The 18,807-nt window shown below is 41.4% G+C and overlaps 1 protein-coding gene across 5 annotated transcripts in view; it reads right to left on the reverse strand.

Moving 5' to 3' along the window:
- The window catches only part of CNTLN (centlein), a 342,196-nt gene that overhangs the window by 161,223 nt on the left and 162,166 nt on the right, over window positions 1-18,807 (reverse strand). For all 5 annotated transcript variants that reach the window (XM_075931520.1, XM_075931519.1, XM_075931523.1 and 2 more), the window contains 2 exons: window positions 14,187-14,339; window positions 3,291-3,416 (listed from right to left, as the gene is read on the reverse strand). In XM_075931520.1, coding sequence (XP_075787635.1) covers window positions 3,291-3,416; window positions 14,187-14,339 — 279 coding nt within the window. The remainder of the gene's footprint in view (window positions 1-3,290; window positions 3,417-14,186; window positions 14,340-18,807) is intronic.

Consider the following 18,807-nt stretch of genomic DNA (forward strand, 5'->3'; position numbering starts at 1 on the left):
AGAAACTCGGTGCCCTGCAGTCTGCGCATCCCTCAGCCCGTGCTGAAGATGACAAGCTGAGACTGTACTCTGGAGTTGGCTTATAAACAGATCAATCACTTTTTACCATTTTTTCTCTTTTTTGAAACGGTCATTTTACTATTTAGCTATTAGAGAGATATTATCTCTCAATACTACTATATGGCTGTGTCTACACTGGGCCACTTATTCCGGAAAAGCAGCTGCTCTTCCGGAATAACTTGCCAGCTGTCTACACTGGTTGCTTGCTTTTCCGGAAAAGCAATAACGATCTACTGTAAAATTGTCAGTGTTTTTCCGGAAAAACTATGCTGCTCCCATTCAGGCAAAAGTCCTTTTCCGGAAAAACTGTTCCGGAAAAGGGCCAGTGTAGACAGTACAGTAGTCTTTTCCGCAAAAAAGCCCCGATCGCGAAAATGACGATCGGGGCTTTTTTCCGGAAAAGCGCGTCTACATTGGCCACAGACACTTTTCCGGAAAAAGTGCTTTTCCAGAAAAGCATCCTGCCAATGTAGACGCGCTTTTCCGGAAATACTTATAACGGAAAACTGTTCCGTTTTAAGCATTTCCGGAAAAGGGTGCCAGTGTAGACGTAGCCTATTTGTTTAGATAATATGATCTATTGTAAATGTCAAATAATTATCAAGTAATGGAATGTTTTAAAACAGCTATATTGTTTGGGAGAGTCCATAAAGTTTTAATAGATTGAAAAGAGGTCGGTATTCTTGAAAAGGTTGGGAACCACTGCTATAGTACAAACATATGTAATTCCCTTTCTGCTAGTTCAGTCCCTCCTGAAGGCCTGATTTTGCCATTCTTACTCAGGTTGAACAAATTAGTTACTCCATAAACAGTCTTATTGCTTAAGGTAGTAAAGTCAGTGTGAGTAAGAATTTGTACTGATTATTTGTGTAGCTCTTCACTGAGGCAGTTCAAATTTGTCATTATTTTCTGGTAATGAAGTACCAAAAGGTGACAATATTTCCGATGCAGTCACTCCCACAATCATATAGAATAGGAGTGTACATGGTTAACCAGTTAATCATTAATCATCACCCTGACTGGGCTGCTTCAACTTGGTGGTGCTCAACAAATTTCCATCCCGGCTGTAAGGGTTCCTCGAAATTCTTCCATATTTAAAAGAGTTCCGTGGCCAAAAAAAATTGGAAAACACTGCTCTAGAGGTTCAGAACCAGACGTAGCCTTTGAGTTCACATAAGGCAAGTGGCTACTTCAACTATACCATAACTAATTCTAACTAATAAGAGGACTGGACAACTATCTATGGACACAAAACATAGTTCTGTTTAGCTTTCTGCAGAAGCAGTGAAGGAACTGATGTGGTTGTGCACTCTCTTATGCAGAGGGAATTAGTAACATCACCCAGTGCAAGAGCATTCCTACACCCTTTAAGAGACATGAATTTGTTATATAGTTTCACAGTTCAATGCAAGACATGTCAAATAGCACAAGTGAAAATATACAAAAGCCCTCAAAGGAGAACTAGACAGCTTTCATAAATCAGAAGGTCTGACAATACTGGTTGATAAGGAACCTTTATACAAGGTCCTGAGATTCTAAGTATCAATACTGCCGGGCCCATCACAGAACAAGAAGTATGAATGGGGTTTTGCCTAATCATATTTTTCTGACCACTAGTTTAACTAGTGGTAAAGAAAACAACAAAGCTTTCAGTTTAAGAACAATACATCTGTTATTGAGTTTCTGTTTATTCTGTTCATCCTTGCTCTGGAGATCTACCAAGAGGTAACACTATCTCCTGAACAGAGACTACTTGTACTAGTCCAGTAGTATCTGACTTACAATTAGCTACTACAGCATTTTCTTCAAGAAAATGTGCCAGCCTCACAGAGGGTAACTGAATGCATTCACTGAGTCAAAAACAAGGCCCATTGGGGTCACTGCCTTCTGACAAAGTATATGTGAGTGAATGTCTCCCTGCCTGTTGAATTACACTCACTGCTCAGTCCCTTTTTCAGATCATTATGAAATATATCGGAACTTGAGGCATGGTGCTGTTAGCCTCTAGCCATCATTAAAACTGACCATTTATTCTTCATCTTTGTTTTCAGTTTCTTAACTAATTTCTGATCCATTACAATTCTTAGCTTCTCAATCCATTAGGTTTAATTTCTTTAGAAACAGTTTGTAGGATTTTCTCAAAGGCCTTTTAAATGTCCAGAAACTTACCTGGACATTTAAAGTCCAGATAAATTTCAGTTCTTTCTTCCTTACCAAATATTTGTACTGGTTTGTTCAAAGAATTAGTGAGATGTGATTTCTCTGTGAACTGTGTTGGTTAGACCCAGCTACATCACTATATATGTATTATAGTCCTAATTATCATTTCAAACAATTCACTAGGTACATGTATAAAGGCCTACCAGTTTATAATTCCCTTAAAACACTTTTTAAATATAAGTACAATATTTGCAAATCCTCAAGTTTCTGGTATTAATTTGATTTTAATGAAAGTACTTGTTTTTATATTAGCTTACCCACCACTTTACTCCTAAACTCTATTTTTTTCCTTGACGGAAAGTGCCAATGGAATGCTCAACCCCAGTAAATGATCGCCACAGGGAGGTATATCTAGGGCTCATTGCTGAGGATAGTGCTGAGAACGGGGCAACAGGATGCATCTCAGAATCTTTTCATATGATACCTAAATCTCTTAGAGAACCTTATCATTAATACTAGATAAAAGTAGGTGTCATCCACAAATTCTTCCATGGTGAAAAGCTATGCAAAGAAATTATTTATTTAGCTTCTTATTAATGTCTTTATCTGTCTTACCTGTTCCCTTTTTATGTCTGCTTCACCTAATTTTTAAGAGCATACAAACACATTTTTCATGCTGCAACCTTCTAATCCTGCACAATGAAAAATTTGAAATCAATGTGCATTACTGATGTAATCCTCAATTTTAGGGTTTTTTTGGGGAGAGGTCTTACAAATATCACTACAAGATTCACTTTAGGAAGATACAATTTTAAGCACAAGGAAGAACATTAATATATGCTAACACAATTACAGTCCATATAACAATGTATGTATTCTATATTTTAAAACATATGTTTATTTTGATGTAACTTTTATGTATGAAAGCTTGCAGCTAAAAAGCTGTGGGAGCTGTGGGTGTGTGTGTGTGTGTGTGTGTGTGTGTGTGTGTGTGTGTGTGTGTGTGTGTGTGTGTGCGCGTGTGTGTGTGTTCAGTGTGTGTGTGTGTGTGTGTGTGTGTGTGTGTTCACCTTTAACTGTAGTGTCTTCTCTAAGTTTTCTATCTTCTTTTCAGCTATTTTAAGCTTCCTTAGCTCCTCTGACTCTCTAAAAGAGCTCTTTGGGGACAAAGACCTTGAACGTTTCACAGGTGGTTCCTGGAGAATAAAACAAGGACATGGTTGAACTAGTTGGAACACTGGATTATGAAAGACATGCAAAATTAAAGAACAAGTAATTTTGAATACTAATAATGAATTATAAAAAAAATCCTGCACGGAATACTAGAGAAATAACAAGCAGAATTACCACAGCGCTACCACTAAAGGTTTCTCTGTGACTTGTTAATGAGAATATTCATTTACATTTACATTGTTTCTTTCAGAATAATGATGTCCCATTAGGGAAGACTAAAGGGTTATAGACTCAAAAATGCAAGAAACCTCATTACAAAGGAGGGGATAGAGGCTGGTCTAATTGCTCTATAAGGGTCCAAGGTTACACTTGATAGGACAACCAGAAACAAGAGGGAAAGGATTTTTTTCCCTTTGAAATAGTTTAACACACTGTGCAGTTGAAGGAACAATATGCTTGAGGAATATAAATACAACAGACAGTAGATCTTATACCATAATGACCATATGGTCATTAACTATAATGTAGCTAACTAGAGACAAGAATATGTGTTTATATTATGTACAGCTTCCTATAGCAATCTGGAGAAAGAATATGTGAAAGTAACACTTAAACTGGGCAGCATTCTTATTCTTACTATGTCATATGTCCTTATATAAAAAAAATAAAATCCTCTTTAAATCAGGTGTTCTGATTTTCTGAATAACTTTGGTTAAGGACAGTGAAATATTAAGCAGCAGCTTAAAATCCACGATGGAATCATTTTTAAATTTGAGCAATATGGAGTTTTCAGCATGCAGGCACACTATTAGTGCTAGAGGTCAGATTTTTTAGCTCTCTTCATTACAATTTGACATGTATATCTATTAATAATAATTATTAAACTACATAAATCATTTAAACCAGAGAAATCATGCACAAACCTTGAACAAATACTGGGGAGAGTTTTTTTGAGCAATTACAATTTTTATTTTTACAAAAACTAAATGATGTGTAACTGGAAGAGTTTGGAGTCTCAGTTACCATATAACATATAATATTCTTCATTGATTGTTAAGTATGTAAGTGTCAGTGCTTTATCTGTCATATAATTTTATTTTAAACAATATATCAAAAAAGCATTTGCAATATTGTCAAAATAGATTTTAAAAATGTTTTCTGTGACCATGGAGAAGGGGAAACCACAGGTTTTAACAACACTCTATACCCATAAGCTTATCTTACAAGATCCTGCTATACAAATTAAGAGACACTTTATTTTTCCGTGGCTATTTGTCTTGCAGTATAAGTTTAAAAGTACCTAATCTGCAGAGGAAGCTTATGCATCAATGTTTAAAATACTTTTTAACATGTAGTATATATTTACTATGGTGCCATGTTTCCTAGAAGGATAAGATTTCTATAGAAAAGTGAAATTATTGGTCAATTTTTTTATATAAAATATTGACTAGTATTTTCAAAAGTGACTAATTATTTTGTCTGCCTCACTCAATGAAGTGCTCAGTCTGAGACCCATTAATGGAAAATTTAAGATTTTGCAGATCTCTTCAATTTTTCAGTGATAGTAACAAATAATCTTGGAAACTTCAAAAAAGGATCTTGTATTCTGTAAGGCACTTCCTGTTTCATTGGGTTGCAAAAAGGTCCTTGCATGGGGTACTCCACTGATGGAAGATGTAGCACGCTACTGAAGGATACACTCCCACTTCAAATCCCTGGGGAAATGTTTGCTAAGGCTGTTCACCAGGGAATGTGCACTGCTCAGAAGGTAATTGGATGTTGTATGCAGCGGTTCCCTGCCTTGGCCACCTCTCTGCAGAGCTGATAGGGCAGGGCAGGGGAAGAGGAGAAATCTCACTCCTCTGTTTATGTAGTAGACAGTGATCTTGTCTGTTCTGATCTGGATACATGTGGACCAGATACAAATACCTCCAGTTTGAGAATCCTCTCATGAGGGGATCCCTGAGAAGGGACAGGGAGAATGCTGTGGGAGGGACAGGAACTCTCAATTATGGCCAGTCGATAAGATGTCCAAAATCCATTTGTCCAGAGTGATAAGGTGCCACATTGAGAAAAAAACATGTCACTAAAGTGATTGGAAGATAATAGGTGGTATGAAGGCTGGTTGATGGCTGTCAGGTATCCTGTCAAAAAGCTGTTTTGGCAAGTGGCTGGGACTGAAGAGAAGAGAATAGGGCTGCATGCCACTGTTGTTTTTTTCTGTGGGATCTGTAGGTCTTTTGGTGGAAAGAGAAAGGTGCTGGGAAGTATCTAGAAAGAGGAGGCCTGAAATATTTTCTGTGGGAGCATGAAGCTCCATGGAGCAGAAGGGAATGAAAGGACTCATCTATCTTTTCCACTGAAATGATGTTACTTTCAAAAAGAAGATCCTCTACAGTTTCTTGGACCTCCTTGGAGAACAAAGACGCCTGCAACCATGAGGCCTAACTCACAAGTACTGAGGTAGCCATGGAGACACTGTCCGCATCAGTGAGTAACAGTTGGAGGGAAAATCTTGCTTTCAGCCTTTCCTCATCCAGGATGGTCTAGAGCTGGGACTTGTATTCCTGTGGCAACTAATTAATGCATGTTGACAGCTTGTTGTAATTCATACAGTCATACTTGGAGACATCAGTGCCTGGTAATTTACTATGTAAAATAACAGGCTAGCTAATAAAAATTTCTCCTTGCTCAAGATAGTCAGTCTCCTGGAATCCGTGTCTGGAAGGGTGAACCTGAGCTCATGCAGTCTTCTTTATTCTATAATAATCGGTAAAGCTAGCATTAGGATGGGAAAGCAAATATTCTTTTTTGAGGGAACTAAGTACTTTTCCCCTTCTTTGGGGTTGAGGAAAAGGTGGTAGCTATATCCCAAATTTGTCCATTCTGCACCTTTAATGGGGAACATTACTTTAGAAGGAGCTGCTGCAAGGATAATGTCCAGAAGACCGTGTGTAAGGTCTTCAACCTACTTCTAGAGGGATGTGAAGAGATTCAATTATCCTTCTCAGGAAGTACTGGTGCTGCTTTTAATCATCTAATGGTGAAGGGGAGGCTGGAGTCATTATGTCATCTGAGGAGGATGAAGAAAGCATGGCTGGCAGATCTGGAGGTACCAGCTGTTCCTTCTCAACCAAACATTCTTGCAGGGACTATAGCTCCTCTTGGACACATGTCCATTGGGGGAGGGGGGAAGAGATGATGTATAGGTTCCTGGCATTATGGCACTTCACAGCAAGGATCCCAGGGACTCAAATAAGACCAATGAATATGGCAAAGTAGTATGATGTTGGACCCCATGGAGGGTAGCATTGATCATCCCTTGATTAATATTTTGCTCATGAACGGCAAAAGCATTCAGGTGATTTTAGAAACCCTGTCAGAGCTGATACATCTTTGCCCGATTGCCAGAGGGACCACTGGTACCAAGTGATTTTCTTCTTATGAATAAGTGTCATCAGACTCTCACAATGGAGCCAATAGTACTACAAGACTCACCTCCAAATGACCAGGCACAGGAAAAGGGGAATAATGCACCAGTGGTGTAAGGTCTTCCACCTCACAGCTGGAGCTTAGGACCAGTGAATGTCAAGTTGACGGTGTCATGAAATCTGTCAGCAGGATGAGATCTGAGGAGATCCATATAAATTGCCAGATGCTAAAGAAAAAAATGTATCTAAGTCTTACTGGAGGAGAGTTGGCTTGGTGCTGACATGATCTTGGTACCAACACTGCATTGGGAGAATGGTCTCTTGTTTCTTTATGGAGCTGGAATTCATCCCGCCATTTCAGAGTGAAATTTTGTGGCACTGGTAGCTCTGGGTATGTCTATACTAGCTCGGTAGTTCGCGCTAGGTAGGCAAATGAGGGCAACCGGATTTGCAAATGAAGCCTGGGATTTAAATATCCCGGGCTTCATTTGCATCTTCCCGGGTGCCGCCATTTTTAAATCCCCCTTAGTCCGAACTCCGTGCCCGCGGCTACACGCGGCACGGAGTAGGTAGTTCGAATTAGGATCTCTAATTCGAACTACCGGTACACCTCATTCCACGAGGAGTAACGGTAGTTCGAATGAGAGATCCTAATTCGAACTACCTACTCAGTGCCGCGTGTAGCTGCGGGCACAGAGTTTGGACTAAGGGGGATTTAAAAGTGGTGGCGCCCGGGAAGATGCAAATGAAGCCCGGGATACTTATATCCCGGGCTTCATTTGCAACTCTGGTTGCCCTCATTTGCCTACTTTGCTCGAACTACCAAACTAGTGTAGACATACTCTCTGGTACTACCAATACTTGCTTTTCTCTGAAAGTTCTGGATGCCCCAATATAGGGACATTGAGTCTCATGGGCAGCCAGATGAAGTAGGGAGGGAGATCTCTTTTTAGAGAATCTGCAGGGTGATTTATCCTTCATCTTGCAAGAATTTTTACCTTTGCCCTATTATGGCTAGGTCTACCCTGCAATGTTAAATTGGAAAAAAAAAGTGCAATTTGTAGTATGCAAATTTGTGTATCTTTTTCCAATTTACTTTCAAAAGAGGCTCTTTTGAAATTTGGCACATCTACATAGTGCCAAATGTCAAAAGACAGTGCTCTTTTGACACATCCCTTATTCCTCATAGCACAAGGTTTACAGGGATAGTGAAAGAGCACATCCGCGTTTTCAAATTTTTTTTTGAAAAAGCGGACCCATTCCTTGGATGCAGCATTGCTTTTCTAGGATACCTCAGGTACCCCGAAAAGCAGTGAAGTCTAGACATAGCCTATGTCTCCACTGTAATCTTTGGACTTGTAGGAGGACTCTGAACTGGCTGATTCTGAAGCTAAAGAGTTGTTACCTGGAGGTTAAGTTTGTGTCGAAGGTGATCAAGGAAGGTACAAGGTCTGAACAGGCCTCACTGGGAACTGCATACAGTGTCTGCAAAGTCTAAACTCTCAAAGGTGCCTGGTACGCAGTGGAAAAGCATGACAAATAAAATCTCTCAAGGGGATGTGAGAATACAGGCAGTTTTTGCATCACAAACACTAGGGGGCAAGCAAGGTAAAGTTTGAAGCCTGGAAGCGTGGGTATAATAGCTGCCCCAAAAAGTGGGAATGCAGAAGGGGAAACACCTCTTCCCACCAAACTAACTAATCGGCTACGTCTAGACTGGCCCCTTCTTCGGAAGAGGCATGCTAATTTCGAACTTTGGAATAGGGAAATCCACGGGGGATTTAAATATCCCCCGCGGGATTTAAATAAACATGGCCGCCGCTTTTTTTCCGGCTTGGGGAAAAGCCGGAAAAGAGCGTCCAGACTGGCGTGATCCTCCGGAATAAAGCCCTTTTCCGGAGGATCTCTTATTCCTACTTGCAAGGAGGAATAAGAGATCCTCCGGAAAAGGGTTTTATTCTGGAGGATCGCGCCAGTCTAGACGCTCTTTTCTGGCTTTTCCCCAAGCTGGAAAAAAAGCGGCGGCCATGTTTATTTAAATCCCGCGGGGGATATTTAAATCCCCCGCGGATTTCCCTATTCCAAAGTTCGAAATTAGCATGCCTCTTCCGAAGAAGGGGCCAGTCTAGACGTAGCCATCTAGTACAAAAAACTAACTACTAAAATCTAAATTAATTTACACTATTAAAGAGAAAGCAGTATACAGACACAGAAGCATCTCATGATAGAAGGAAACGAGACATGCTCAGTCTTCATCACCCCCGCTTATGTCTTCTTTTGGAAGCTTGAGGAAATGCGAGTACAGACCAATGACACTTCTATTGAAGAATTTCAAGTCCAGAGTGCATGGGAGTGCACATGCTCCCACAGTGATGACCATATGGAACAGCACTCAAAAAAGAATATCAAGGAGAACACAGGCTAGTACAGGTGTCACCGATACCAGGCACAATAGCAGTTGGCTGCCAGTCAGGAGGAAGGGTAGAAAGAAGGTGAGACAAGACTAAAAGGGACTAGACCATACTCCCTCAATTGCTAGATGGCAGGGGAATCATGAAACTTTTTTTGCAACATGGGCTCAGAGTATAGAAAAGGTAGAGAACTATCTCCATTGATGACAGCAACACCAATAATGCCTTATGAGAACTGGTTGGACTAGTAGAAACTGCACTCCTGAACACACTTCAGTTTGAATATGTTGTTGCCTGTTAAGTAATCTGAACAAAGATTTGTGGAGAGAACAGACCGGATCTGGGCTTTTCAGCTGCAGTCAGGTAATTCACAGGCAGTTTATGCCAGAAAACTGAAGTTTAATTTTATAGCCAAGTTAAAGTAGGCTATGTAGTAAATGTACTGTAATATGATTGCCAGGGGCTGCTACAAAACTCATTTTGATTGAGGGAGATGGCTTCTGTAACACCATGCCTCACAACTGCAAACTTCATAGCTTCCGCTGCCAGGATTAGGCAGTTGAAGTTCAATCCTCAAATTACACAGTATTTTAAATGTGTTTAGATAAAAATTAAACACACAGATTTGCTCGCTTTGAACATTTTTTATTAAAAAAAAAACCTTTGACAAAAAATTAGCCTTTTAAAAAAAAAAATTTGTACAAAAAAGGTTCAAAGCGACCAAAGCGGAGAAGGGAGGAAGATAAGAAAGATCATCCAGAATGAGGAGAGGGCAATGCTGAAGGCTTTCAGTAAAGTAGTTTTAAAGAATAGCTACTGAAAAAACATGCTAAGTAATGTAAGAAACAGACAAATTCACTTTCCACTGTTAATGGAAACATAAGCATCTATGGATTTTATGACAGAAAGATGAAACATTCTGTGTAACTTGTAGAAAATATATTAAGTTTTTATATGGATAGTCTTCTAATTTGGTAAACAACTTTTAGGAATGACTCTCTCTATATGTGTAGTATCTTTGCACATCACATGAAATACATGCAGCAAAAAGTGCCACTTTTCCCACAAGAATCTTGTATAACTGGTTTACTCCATAAAACACAATATGGGAAAAACAAAAAGTTACCAGATTGTTTAATAACAAAAGGAACTATTAAAAGTCTTACCCAAAGTTAAGCATATAGTTTGCTGATTCAAGCTGTTTTGCTGAATTGGACCTAAAACTTATTAGATTAAGGTAACTTGGCCTTCTTGTTGATGCCTTGAGCAATCATGAGCTAATTCTGATATATCCATCAGGCACAATAGGTTGCTAGTATGGTCAGAACACTAAAGATAAAATTTTATGTCCTCTATTTGGAACATTGCAAAAACAGTCAGGAACTTATGTAGGCCAAGTTAGGGGTGTTTGTAAGGACAGCAAGAAAGATAAATTTGTGCACACATAGTGAATTTTATAACCATTTTGATTGAATTCTCACTTTTCGAGAAGAGGAATGGGGATTTCGTATTACAGCTTTGTAAAAGCTAGAAAGGGGCTGGATGGGAACTCATAACAATAAAATATAATCTTGGTCTTTATGTCCAAGATTATCGTACAGATGACAAGACAAATCACAGTGAATATGCAAATTTAATAGGGATTTAACCATTAGGCCCTTCACGTTCAGAAAACATAGCTTTTACTTGAAATACTATGCTCATTGTCCTGTAGTGTTGCAGATGTAGTATGTGAATTTGTACAGCTGCCATAATAAAAAAACAGCTCATATGTACATACACACCAAAGCATATTCCAAGATGTAACTCAAGTGGACAGTAAAATGACCTCGTCTTAATTTACCAGGATAGGTACAGTTTTTTATGCTCTTCACACAGTTTTCTTTTGGAACACCAGAAATGTCCAAGTTTTACTTCATTTCATCAGTTAAAATGTTTGACTATTTATAATTTACAAGTTTGTCTCAGATGTTGTTATACTGAATAGAACATGCTTTGTGTTTATTTGCTCTATGTTTACTACGATGACACCCAAATGGAATTAGGGTGCAGTATGATGAACAGTGTTTTGAGTGAACAGAAAAGTCACTCTCAAACAAAAAACATAGATACGAATAAAGGTGTTCCACTGCTCAAAGTAAATGTTAACAGCTGTTCAGTGTTTCATTCAGAACCCTAAGTTACTGTAATAATATTCTCCATTCTGAAAAACCTAGATGTCATTATTGAGTCAGCACCTGGCAATAGTTATACTTGCATACGCTATAAAAATGAGTAGTTTTTCTCTTGTCTGAATATTTTAACTGTTTAAAAACACTACAAAAGTGGCCTGATTTTGTCTGTCTGTCTGTCTCTGAAGGGTCCTGCCCGCTCAGCTCTGGCCATAGCCTTTTAAGCAGCCAGAGCTGAGCAGGCAGGACCCTTGGGAGGCGGTATCTGCCCACGCTAGGCTGCCAGGCAGCTTTGCTTGTCCTCAAACTGTGTCTGGGGGTCAGGACATGGAGCAACTCCATCCAGGTCCTCGGCTCTGTTCTGGATCAGCCTGCTGTACGTAATGAAGTAGTTGCAGCGATGCTGCCATTGCTCACTGGGAAGACACCAGGTAGAGGCTCTGGGGTGGCTGGCCTTGGTGACATTGGGGGCCTCCCCAGTGGCCAGAGGGCTTGAAGCACCACATAGGAGCAGGCTCTCAGGGGAAGAGACGCAGAGTCTGGTGGCCGAGGGGAGGTGCTGGCTGCAAACCAGGCTGGTGGACCCTTCCTTGGGGGAAGCAATCACTGTGCCATGTCCCCTTCTGGAGGCTGCTTATGGTGCACAACCATGGGCATGGGGTGAGCTGAGCCTTGGCTTGCTGCCCGGGGACAGAAGCCACAAGGCCTTGCTCTTCCCTAGTTGTGGCTTCAACCCCCCAACCCAGGGTCTGCTTCAGCTGGTGGAAGGTCTGGGGTGCAGCCCACTTGCACCTGCTGCTCCATCCTCAGCCATGCCCCAAGTGGTCGCGTCCTGAGCCTAGTGCCAAGCCGTCCTGCTGGAACATGCTACTGCAGCCCAGTTAGAGGTTAGTGTACAGAGAGGGAGGAAGGAGGATAGGGTGCATGTGGGGGTGGGTGGGGTGGTAAAGGAGGATGGTCAGTGTGGAGGTGTGGTGGTGGAAGGCTGGGGGTGTAGGAATGGAGGAAGGAGGTTGGGGTGTAAGACTAGGCAGTGTGGAATGGGGAAGGGTTAGGGAAGATGGGTGGGTGTAGGAATGGAGGATGGAATTATTAGAGTAGGGAAGAAAGGATGGGAGTGGGTTGTGGGAGCTCCGGGATAAGGACAAGCATCCTATATTACACTACTGGGCTCTCTTCCTAAGTGAGCCAAATCTGGTTCTTAGTCGGCATGGGGGTGTAAAGTTGGGAGTTAGCCCATGGTTTCATGTCTCTCTATTGCGCCCTGTCCACACGAAGCATATTCCACAGCCCCACAGGGGGAGCTTGCTTGCCAGCTGAAAGGGCACAACTGGAGCACTGCCACCCTGCAAAGCTGGGCACTAACCAGGCACAGAGAGCAGGTAATTCCCTCCCTACCTGGCTGTACACATGTAATCCAGCCCCTGCCCCTCACTAGCAAGCCGGGTGCCTAGGAGCACCTGGAACAAAGGAGATTCATTTGCAGTTGGGCTCTGTTTTACTGATTGCATTTGGTTTTCGTTTACACGAGGCCCACAAACCCGCAGAGAATAGCCTTTCCTGATGGATCACTTCTCAGTACCTCCGTGCTAGCTGCCAGAAGAGGCTCTGAACTCTGCATGCGAATGAACTATTTTATTGGTGGATGAGGTAGGAGTGGGAAGAAACTGACTGATGATTGAAGGGTACAGGTGGGATGGGCCGAGAGTGTTTGGAAAGAGGGGCCCATTCAGGGTAGTGGGCAGGAGCGGAAAAGGGTGTGAGTGATTTGGGGCCACGCAGAGCGTATCTGGGGTCAGTGCAAGATAAACTGGTTCTCTGGCCACAAAAGTGACCAGCAGGGGCGCAGCCCCCTACTTACTTTTTTTGAAATATGGTCACCATAGCTAGTCTAAACATAGATGTTTTGCAGCCTAAACAGGCTATTCTCTAGTGGTTTGAAAAGAATCTGAGAATAAAACATATTTGTGAACAGAACTAAATGAAACTCTCGTCAAGAAAGAATTTGCTACCGTAGACCTCCTGCTATGGAGACAGCACCAACCTTGGCTTAAAGAGCATAGACTCCAGCTATGTTATTTAGGAAGCTGGAGTTGCATACCTTAAACTGACCTTCTGGGTCTAGTATAGACCTGGCCTGAGAAAGCAGAATGCCACACCACTTTATTACTAAGTTGCATTCTGGGAACTTCTGTGTTTTTTCCTGTGATATAAATGTCTTTCACCCCATGTGCTCTATAGAACCTAAAGAATAAAATCTTAGAAAAGAACATTGTTGACCTAGCCTATCCGCACCAGTTTATGCTAATACCATAAATGACTATTCAAACATTAGAAATAATTTTAATATCAATTTTATCAACAATAATGATTTAAAGTAAAAGCATAATTATAAATAAAATAGCAAATGATCTGGAAAGATGCAATCTAGTTCTTTACAAAATAAGAGATATCTAGACTATAAAATGAAGTTTTAGTACTTTGTATAAAATAACACTACTTCATTCAGAAATTCAAAGGCATCATTTTGCTTTATTTACAAACTTTTATAAAATAAAAGTCTTATTATTTATATTTCCATACAAAGATGAAACCATATTATAACAAACAGCATGAAATACTTACTATTCATTTTAAGAACTCTTTGAAGAATTTGGTCATTAAATAATTTCATTAAACTTTCTACTTCCAGCAGTTAGTCTCTGGCAGATAAACTTCCACAATTATAAGTAGCATGGACTCAGTTTGACATAATAGCACAAACAATAAAACTAACCTACCTCATGCTTTCTTCCAAGGACATCTTTGCTGCCAAAGTGATGCTCTACTAGGTTAAGATTTGCTGTTTTCAATTTTTCCTGCAAAAACTTTATTTCACATTTCTGTGATGCTATAAGACACTCCAGCTCATTTAAAGAAGGCTGTTGAAATTCCTAGAAAATAATAGCATAGGTATGTTTAATTAGTAACATTATACATCAAAGAATCACAAGAAATCATAATAAGAAAATTCAGATGATGCTGCCAGTAAAAGGAAAGGAAAATACTAGAATAGCTATTGTCATCAGATGATCTGGCCAAAAAAAAAAAAAAAAATCCAAAAAACCAAAACTTTGCTACAAGAAATCAAATTTGCTGGACAGTTTCTAATTTCAAGTATCTCATCAGATAAAAAGCAAAGTCTGAGCAAAAGGACTCTGCTAATAAGTAAAGACACTAAAATTGCAGCAGGATTAAAGAATAGAATAGTAGACATAGCCATGTGATTCCTTGCTATGCAACTTTTTGCCCATAAGCACTATAAAAAAAGAGGTTACTCACCCTATGCAGAAACTGTTGTTCTTTAAGATGAGTGTCCCTCTGGGTGCTCCACTGTAGGTGTCTCGGAACCCCATGGCTACATCTAGACTGGCATGATTTTCCAGAAATGCTTTTAACGAAAAAGTTTTCCATTAAAAGCATTTTCAGAAAAGAGCGTCTAGATTGACACGGACGCTTTTCCACAAAATCACTTTTAGCGGAAAAGCGTCCGTGGCCAATCTAGACGCGCTTTTCCGCAAAAAAGCCCCGATCGCCATTTTCATGATCGGGGCTTTTTTGCGGAAAACAAATCTCAGCTGTCTACACTGGCCCTTTTGCGCAAAAGTTTTGCATAAAAGGGACTTTTGCCCGAACAGGAGCAGCATAGTATTTCCGCAGAAAGCACTGATTTCTTACAGTAGGAAGTCAGTGCTTTTGCAGAAATTAAGTGGCCAATGTAGACAGCTGGCAAGTTTTTCCGGAAAAGCGGCTGATTTTCCGGAAAAACTGGCCAGTCTAGACACAGCCCATGTGTATAATTGGAACTTTTTAACAGCAGTATCCCTGGGTGCCAGCATGCATGTGTGGTGTCGCTCACACCATAGCGAACATGCTGACGTGCACACGCCATCAACCATCCCTCAGTTCCTTCTCTACTGCTGGAGAGATATTATGATTCCAAAGCAGAGGGGAGGGAGGATCAGGGAGAGTCGTGGAGTGCCCACAAGGACACCCACCTCAAAGAACACTAGTTACAGCACAGGGTGGGTAACCTCTTTTTTCCTTCTTCAGGGAGTGTCCATGTGGGTGCTCCACTGTCAGTGACAATGGAGCAGGGTCTGAGAGTTTGGAAATAGGGGCTTTGGATCTGACTTGTGAGTGGCGGACAAGATCACTGTCCCAAACGTAGTGCATTGTGAAGTGTAGCTATCTATTACATGGTGCTTTGTAAATGTACGTGTAGAGGCCCATGCACAGCCCTACAAATGTCAGTGATAGGCACATTATTCAGGAAAGCTGTGGAAGCGGTCATTGCTCTGGTGGAGTGGGCCTGCAACTGATCTGGAGGGGAAACCTTATTGAATGCATAACAGGTTATGATGCAATTTGTTACCCATTTGGGAAGACTCTATTTAGAAATCTCTCCTTTAGAGCGATCTGATATGGAAAGAAAAAGCCTCAAAGAGTGTCTCAACTGTTCTGTTCTTTCCAGGTAAAAGGCGATGGCTTGGCAAACATCCACGGAATGCAGGCAAGTGGTGTTGGCATCTGGATGAGGTCTCTGGTACAAAACAGGTAAGCATAAGTGTTACATTGAGGTGGAACTGGGAAACCACTTTAGGCAGAAATTTTGGGTACAGTCTAAGCACTACTTTGTCCTTGTAGAAAGCTGTAAATGGAGGATTGGCCATGAGTGTGACTAGCTCGCTAACCCTTCTCGCTGTGGTGATAGCCAACAGAAGGGCATAGGAAGGTGTGATAAAGAGCACATTGCCATTGGTTCGAATGTTGCACCCATCAGGTTGCTAAGGACAAGGTTCAGATCCCAGGGTGGTGCGATTTATTTTATAGGGGAAAAGACATTTTTGAGATCTTTCAAGAACTTTATAGGTTATTGGGTAATCGGGCAATGTTCACTAGAAATAACTGCCAAGTGGATTTTGATGAGTTAGACAGATTCTGCTTCTTCAAGGAAGAATGGAAGTCCAATGCCGTTGGTAACAGTGCTGTGTGTGGTTGACATGCTTTGTGAGTGGCCCACATGCAGAACGGTGCCACTTTTGAGCATAGGTCTTTCCCGTGCTCTCTTTACGACAGTTCATGATTAGGATACAAACTTCCCCTGAATAGGTGAGGTCCTGTGAAATCAACCCTGGAGGAGCCAAGCCTTGAGATGGAGCCTCTGAATGTCAAGATGAAGAATGCAACCTTGCTCCTGGGACAGGAGATTTGCCCACTGCGGGAGATGAATTGGAGGAACATCTGACATCTGTGACAGGTAAGGAAACCTGATCTGCCTGGGCCATGCCAGCACTAACAGAATGACTCTGCCCCTGTCCTGTTTTATTTTCTGTATGACCTTGTTGAGCAGTGGAAGAGGCGGAAAAGCATAGAGTAGGTTGTGAGTCCAGTTTACCAGCATAGCGTCTCCCATGGAGTTCTTGCCCAGACCCACTCTGGAACAGTACTTGGGGCATTTCACATTGAGAAATATGGCAAATAAGCCTATGTCCACAAAACCCCACTTCCGGAGGATGGCATGCAGGACTTGAGAGTGGATCTCCCACTTGTACTGTTGATGAAATATTTGGCTCAGATGATCTGCAGTCACATTTTGTTTCCCTGCGAGGTAGACCGCTGATCACATGATGGTGAAAACACCACTACCACAGTTCTGTGTCCTCTTTGCAGAACTGGTAGGACCTGTCCCCACCTTACCAATCTATATAAAACATGCAAGCTGTGTTGTCTGTGAGTGTCCTCACCGACTTGCCATGAATCAGGGGAAGAAAATATTCACAGGGCTCTTCTGATCACCTGCAGCTCTAGAATGTTGATGTGAAAGAGCTGATTCTGGAGAAGACCATCTTCCCTGAGTGCTGTACTCATTCGTGTGCGCAGCCCAGCCTTCCAGGGGAGTGTCCATTGTTATGGATATAGATGGGCGAAGTTGCTGAAATGGGACTCCCCTCAGAGACTGTAAGCCTGTAACTGCCATCAGAGGGAATCTTTCACCCTCTTTGGGGAATCAGAAGCTTGGGCAGGTGGCTCTCATGTGGTTGAAAGCAAGTGTGGAGCAATACTTGAAATCATCACATGTGCAATCTGGTATAAGGGATCACGTATGTTGTCGCCGACATGGTGGCCAAGTAACTGCACACATTTCTGGCCGAGAGCATGGGGCTGTCAATGACTGTTTGGGCCAGTATGGCCAGTGACTGAAAGTGATGTATCGGCAGTCTGGCTTGTGCTTGTACGCAGTCCAGTGTTGTGCCTATAAATTCCAACTCCTGGGATGGAGTAAGATGTGACTTCTGAGTGTTTATTTGCAAGCTCTATGTGTTGAACAGGTAGTCTTTGCAGTGGACTCTCGGGCCCTTTGATTCAGGCCCTGATTCTTCATGTAGGTTCTTGTCTTAAACTCCTGGTTTGACCACTAGGTCTGACTATCCTAGCCCCATCATGACATTCACTGCATCAGAGAAATGCTTCAGTAGCAGGGAGGCAGAAGGCATCACATTACTAAAAATAGCAGTGTAGATATGAGAGGTGCTGCCTGAACATGTAGAATTCCATAAAGTCTTTGCACTGTGGGTTCAATCACATAGAGCACTTACTCTATTTCCTTAAGCTATGTTTTAACATTTACAATGCTTTTTATAATTGCTTTCTGGGCATGCACTTTCTATACTCTCCACATTGCTGTTAAGTGTAGAGGTACCTCGAGTTTAGAGAATCCACTCCCTTTTTGCAAGTTGTAAAGGAATTCTTTTAAATCTAATGGATATATTATATACATTTAACAATAAACTATTTTTATTAAATGTAATGCATCTGGCATGGGTACACCTGCATATTTATTTTGTATATAACTTTTTTGATAATTTTAAATATGTACATTTACATACACACACCACATATATCACATATATCCACAACTGTGATTGATAAGCTCCATAAAACCTAACATCCTAAATCAGGGGTGGGGAACCTTGACCCACAGAAAAATCAATTGGGGACTGGACAAAAGTGGAAAATTTAAAAAAAAATCCACCTCACTGACATAGCCCCTGACTGAAAAGCAGAAAGACACCCTCCCTGTTTCCCCCGTATACCAGAGCCTAGGGGGCCCAGGCTATTAGATTTTGTGGGGGGAAAGTCTCTAGATAGCACTGGAATCCAGAGCCAGGGAAAGGAATCAGGAACAAGGCAGGAACACCTCAAGAAGCAAAGCTCATGAATCAAGTGAGAACACAAGGTCCAAAGAAGTAAGTAGCCAGTAATTCATCCAGTTGCACAGACAAATCCCTGTGTCTCCTTCTGAATTAATTAGCACAGCCAGGCTGTTTGGTGGGGCCAGATGTTCCTCCAATGAGGACT

Source organism: Pelodiscus sinensis, chromosome 6, assembly GCF_049634645.1.
Source record: "Pelodiscus sinensis isolate JC-2024 chromosome 6, ASM4963464v1, whole genome shotgun sequence".
Lineage (NCBI taxonomy): Eukaryota > Metazoa > Chordata > Testudines > Trionychidae > Pelodiscus > Pelodiscus sinensis.